The sequence below is a fragment of the Macaca thibetana genome, chromosome 4 (genome assembly GCF_024542745.1).
Source record: "Macaca thibetana thibetana isolate TM-01 chromosome 4, ASM2454274v1, whole genome shotgun sequence".
Lineage (NCBI taxonomy): Eukaryota > Metazoa > Chordata > Mammalia > Primates > Cercopithecidae > Macaca > Macaca thibetana.
This window is the reverse complement of record NC_065581.1, coordinates 16,322,315-16,328,314: the sequence shown is the minus strand read 5'-3', so window position 1 is coordinate 16,328,314 and position 6,000 is coordinate 16,322,315. Positions and strand designations below refer to the sequence as shown.

At 48.7% G+C, this 6,000-nt stretch overlaps 1 protein-coding gene across 2 annotated transcripts in view; it reads right to left on the bottom strand.

Annotated features, from left to right (window-relative positions):
- Positions 1-1,217: 1,217 nt before the first annotated feature.
- Positions 1,218-6,000, bottom strand: part of GMPR (guanosine monophosphate reductase) — a 48,173-nt gene continuing 43,390 nt past the window's right edge. For both annotated transcript variants that reach the window (XM_050788043.1, XM_050788044.1), the window contains exon 9: positions 1,218-1,748. In XM_050788043.1, coding sequence (XP_050644000.1) covers positions 1,568-1,748 — 181 coding nt within the window. In that variant the 3' untranslated portion in view covers positions 1,218-1,567. The remainder of the gene's footprint in view (positions 1,749-6,000) is intronic.

Here is a 6,000-nt window from a genome sequence, read left to right as displayed (position 1 = left end):
GCCCGGGAGGTAGAGGCTGTGGTGAGCTGTGATCCTGCCACTGCACTCCAGCCTGGGTGACACAAGTGAGACCCTGCCTCAAAAAAAAAAAAAAAAAAAATTCTTAATGGATTTAGCAGGGGAAAGTATTGCATTGGAGTCAACACTGCTGGCTGGATTTATAAATGTATTCTTAAAGGACCAGCAGTGGACCTGTATTATCCCAGTGTGACAGTTCTGGTTGGACCCTTCTCATGCCGTCAGTCACCATGGACAATCAGGCCATTCATTCACCCTGGCACAGCAGCACCCTGTGGATCTTCTCTACTCCAGGGTCACTGCTTGCCTTTCCAAAGAAAACTGACTTGTGTACCTGCTCTTCAGCCTTAAAAAGTAAAGTAAAACATCCTGCTCTACATATGCTTTCCAGGCCTGGAACTCAATACGCCAAAGGTAAGTGGCCGGTCATCACTTCTTCTGTGTTCACTATTTAAACAGGCATCCTGGTGGGCTGCTGCAGGTCAGCTGCAGAGGCCAGTTCTCCAAGACAATGTCATTGTTCCCAGCCCGTTAACTGACCCGTATACAGTAGTGCCCTGTGGTCCTTCCCCCGGGGAAAGGATTCACTGGCACACCGAGGGAATGGCTCTAACTCATGTCTCAAACCAATGCCTTTTAGGATGCCACTGATCGAAGAGCTTTGGCTCTTTTTCAGTGTGACTCCATCTGCTAATTTCTTGGGAGACAACCTTCCCATAAAACATCCTGTGGAATTTCAAAGACAGACAAGTTGGGACTGAGAAGGGGGGAAAAAAAGATGGAGGAGAACAAAACGAAATGAGAAGCCAGGACAGGGACAGCTTCCTAAAAGCGACAGCAAACTGATAGCAACAGATGACTTGACCCTGAAAAGCACGTGTAATGAAACTTGCGGGGAAAACACATTGGCCCAACTTTGTGAGTATCAGCTGGGAAAACAATTCATGTTACATCTGTCCAGTTAATTGCTTTCGTTCTTTTGCAACAACCAAAAGCTAGAGATGGGGGATGCCAGTTACTCTGACTCCGGACTGTCCTCCCCCGGCTCCCGCACCGTCCTCCTCTCCTTGCCCCTCCTAAGGTGACTTGTCTGCTAATCACCAGGAGTGGCTTGCCACCGGCCCATCCAGGAAGACAGCAAAACAAATCCCAAACCATTCAACTTGACTCCTGCAAGTACAAACTCCAGCAACTCTATCAAGTCTTAACAGCATTATATTAAAGTGAAACCATCTTCTTTTAAAAAAGAAAGAAAAACAAAGGGAGAGAGAAAGAGAAAAAGAAAGGTGCGAGGGTTGGTTTGAACAATGAGGTTGTGAGTTCTGGGCAGCAGGGCTCTGATGTTGGCCCAATCGGTGCCTTGTGTCTGGGCCCCGAGAAGGCAGGCGGGAGAGCCCCGAAGCCTCCAGGCAGCAGGAGATTGGAGAGAGGACACAGCATTCCACCATTCGGGAGCAGCCAGAAGCTCTGACGGAACAGAGTAGGAGGGAGATGGGAAAAGCAGGTTTGGATGCTTCCACTCGAGCCAGACGCCGTTTCATTCCCGGGGTTAGCTGAACACGGTGTTGTGCTGCTGGGTCACCCGGATGAACGTTGCCCTCCTGCTGAGCTCCTTGAGTTTGGCGGCCCCCACGTAGGTGCACGTGGACCTCAGTCCCCCGAGAATATCCAGGATAGTGTTTTCCACATCTCCTTTGTAAGGCACTTCCACAGTCTTACCCTCAGAGGCTCTGGAAGACAAAATTAGTTTTCTTTTTATCTAGTTCCCCACCCCCATGCCCTTAAGAGCCCAGTTAGAATTATTCCCAGCTCCAGCACTTTCTGCAGCCCCCAAGGCACTCAGAAAACCAGACCCCACCCTCTGACCCCATCCCCACATTTCTACCAAGTGCCAGCGTGATCACCAGCATCTCAGACGAACACATTCCTCCCACCCGAAGGGCACGGGCTCATTGCTGGCTGCCCTGCACGCTGGGGAGAGGGAAGTCCTGGTGAGTAGCACTTGAAGGAGTTGGGGACCCATACCACCCCGCTTTGTGCCATTCTCTCCAGCAACGTGCTCCCCTCTGCCCCTAACAGAAACCACCTTTACCTTTCTATTCTACCTCAACACGCACACCAACTTCCCAACAACCAGGAGCCCAAAATGTCCCCAGAATGGCCCTGGCAGATTCCCCCTGGAAACAGCCTCCTGCCCTCCTGATCAACAACAGGGAAAGTCCAGAGCTTCACCTCCTGCCTGCTCTAAGATCAGAAACCACGTGTCTTCAAGGGGGACGACCAGGACGAGGACATAAAATGGGTAACTCAGGTCCTACTAGCTTACGTGGAAATCACCAGCAAGGTGATTTCATTAAAGTGGCTCCATTCTGATAGCCTGCCTGTCTTTCTGCTTTGCTGGGTACACCAGCCACCCCCAGTTTGCCTCCCTGTTCTTACAGGTCACTACACCTATCGCCCTGCACATGTGTGGGTCCAAGCAAGGTGGAATCAGAGGAGAACCGAGACCTGTCTTAGCACCGGAGGCTTCCAGGCTTTGGATAGTATCTTTCACATTTTCAGAGAAGTATTTAGAAATTCAGAAGGTCTGGCCTATGGCGTGAACACTAAGCAACATTTCACTGTCCCCACTGAGCCCATGTCCCTCTTCACAAGGCCACCATGTAACACTGCTTGATTGTTACTTGGGTAACACAGGTCATGTCCCCTTACTGCAAAATGGGGATGTGGTCCAGACACATGTATATATTACCAGAATGTGTGTATATTACACATGTGTGTATTACCAGAAGGAAATCTGAAATCTAGGCAAAACTCTAGTTCTCATCTAAGGGCCATGCAAGTTCTAACAAGTACCCAAATTCTGGAACCTTCTGTAGCCATTCTCTTCAGCTGTTGAAAAAAAGCATCAGAGCATCTCTCTCTCTTTTTTTTTTTTTTTTGAGATGAAGTTTTGCATTTGTCGCCCAGACTGGAATGCAGTGGCACAATCTCGGCTCACTGCAACCTCTGCCTCCTGGGTTCAAGCAATTATCCTGCCTCAGCCTTCTGAGTAGCTGGGATTACAGGTGCCTGCCACCACTCCCAGCTAATTTTAGTATTTTTAGTAGAGATGGGGTTTCACCATGTTGGCCAGGCTGGTCTCGAACTCCTGACCTTAGGTGATCCACCTGCCTTGAAGAGCATCTCTTGACCAGACATTCCTTACCTAGAATTTCAAAAGGGGGTTAACTCTTGGTCGCTGAACAGGCAGGACTACCCTTGGGTAAAATCTAGCTACTTAAACCATCAGCCAGTGTAGAGCCCCAAGCTCAGGAAGCCAAAGTCACTGGCCATACCCAGGACAGTTCAGGGCTCAGCACTCTGTGACCCCAGACAGGTGTCTGTACACATGTGCCTGCAATGACTGACATTTCGTTTTCGTAAGATATTTCCATGGCCTTCCTGGAGCTTGTTGGAAATTTCTAGATTCTCACTGGTGTGAATCTAGAGCTCATTTTTTGCTGATGCTTAAGTCTGCTCATCTGTAAAATGAAGGTACTTCATTCCCGGGGACAGCATGAGAATGAAATGATAGGGAAAGAACCAGCAGTGTGTACATAACTGTGCCATAAGTAATTTGTGAAAGTCAGGAAGCATTCTCATGATGAGATCATGGTCATGAGGCTGAAAACTGCGCGAGAGAGAGACAGAGAGAGAGAGAGAGAGAGAGAGAGAGAAAGAGAGAGAGAGAGAGAGAGAGAGACTGAGACTCAGAAACAGAAAGGCAGGACAGGTACAGCCTGCAAGGCTCAGGCTGCAGCCTTCGGATTAAGGTTCTAATTTTCTCAGCAATTTTCTTCCTGGTTAAAGATTTGAATCCACTTCCAGAATACAGTCTTGCTACTGCTGAATCTTTTTTTTTTTTTTTTTTTTCTGTTATATCTAAACACTGCTGAAATTACAGGAGATGGTTTTTCTTTCAGCTCTCTGGCTTCTGTTTGTGCCATAGCCTGCTCTGGCCTTCCCGATTCTATAATTGTTTTTAGAACCCAAAAAAGATGCAGCCACGAGGGTGAAAAAGGTACTCCAGGCAAAGCACCTAGCTGCTGCTCACCCATGAAAGCTCCACTTACATTCTGGCACAGAGGAGACACATGCAGGCCCTTGGATGATGACAACAGTTGCTGGTAAAGCACGAAGCTTCTTGGCCATAGGTCCAGCTTAGTGCCTCCTCCTTACCCAACCGTGCAACCTCCTCATCTATCAGGGACCGCGTGGGGGAAAGAGGGCTTCGGGGACTACCTGGCAGAAGTGCATCTCTCATTTCTGATTGGCGCAGTCCCCATCGATCTTTCCCATCCTGCTTTTCCCATATTATAATATCTTTATTGGGGTTCACCACCAAAAGAGAAAGAGACTGAGGTGAATGAGAACTGAAGTAAGTCTGCTAGAACCCCACGGAAGAACAGAACTCTGGTAGAATACACCCCACCCCCCAATCCCCCTACCTACAAATCTCAGTGGAGTTCTGAGATTTTGCTGCTAGCTTGATATGAACCTTATATAATACATCTGAATCCCAGGTCCTCAAAATGACCCTCTGGGTGTGGAATGAGTGGTAAGAAATAAAGGGTGTCAGCCAGGGAGGGCTTAGGTTTCCACTCCAGCACGGGATAGAGTCTGAAAACTGGAGGGAGAAGCCTGAGGTTTCCTGGAGAAAAGCAACCAGCCGATTCACAGCCAGCTTCCCTCTGTGGATGGAGGACCTTTGGTCCTGCCCCCGTTTTGTATAGCTTGTTGTCGGCACTAATCCTGATGAGAATAACAGTAGGCTCTATGGAGCATGGTGAGGCAGTGAGTATACCGTCATCAGGTTCTTTTTCTTTTTTCTTTTTTTTTTTTTGGGAGGGTATCACTCTGTTGCCCAGGCTGGAGCATAGTGGCACGATCACAGCTCACTGCAGCCTCCAACTCCTGGGCTTAAGCCATCTTCCTGCCTCCTGAGTTGCTGGGAGTACAGTCACGTGACACCACACCCAGCTAAATTTTTTTGTAGAGACAGGGTCTTGCTATGTTGCCTAGGCTTAACTGGAACTCCTGGGCTCAAGCAGTCCTCCAACCTTGGCTTCCGGAAGCACTGGGATTACAGGCATGAGCCACTGTGCCTAGCCCCATCATCAGGTTCTTAAAACACACACGCAGACAGTTAAAATGGAAGTGAATCAGGAAAAGACCCAGGTATCTTTGGAGACCATGGATTAAAAACACACATCAGGAGCCGGGCGCGGTGGCTCATGCCTATAATCCCAGCACTTTGGGAGGCCGAGGTGGGTGGATCACTTGAAGTCAGGAGTTCGAGACCAGCCTGGCCAACATGACGAAACCCCATCTTTACTAAAAACACAAAAATTAGCTGGGCATGATGGCAGGCACCTATAATCCCAGCTACTCGGGAGGCTGAGGCAGGAGAATCACTTGAACCCGGGAGGCGGAAGTTACAGTGAGCTGAGATCATGCCATTGCACTCCAGCCTGGGCGACAGAGCATGACTCCTCCACAAAAAAAAAAAAAAAAAAAAAAAAAAAAATACAAAATAAACACACATCAGCAGAAGTAAGCCCCACTTCTACAGTGGATGACACAACTAAATGGCTGAAAATGCTGATGTGTCAACTCTCAGAGCCTGGAGGCAGGTGAGACGCAGTATGAGCTGTATGCAGCATTCTTCAGGAAAGGCCGGGCCACCATGCAGCAGTCTAGATCACACCTATGGCTTTCTGTGCAAAAGGAGAGCCATTCTTCAACTCAATCCTTTCATTCTGAACTCTTTTCAAGCCAGAGATCTAAGCTTACAGGGATAGCTCAGCACAGGCTCTACTGGAAGGACAAGGCAATAATTCCACCCACCCCCAGAGGTCTGGAGTATTCCCTTCAGGACTGGTACCCACTCACATATACCCCTGGTCACACTTCCAACCAGTCCCCAAACACTGCTTCTCT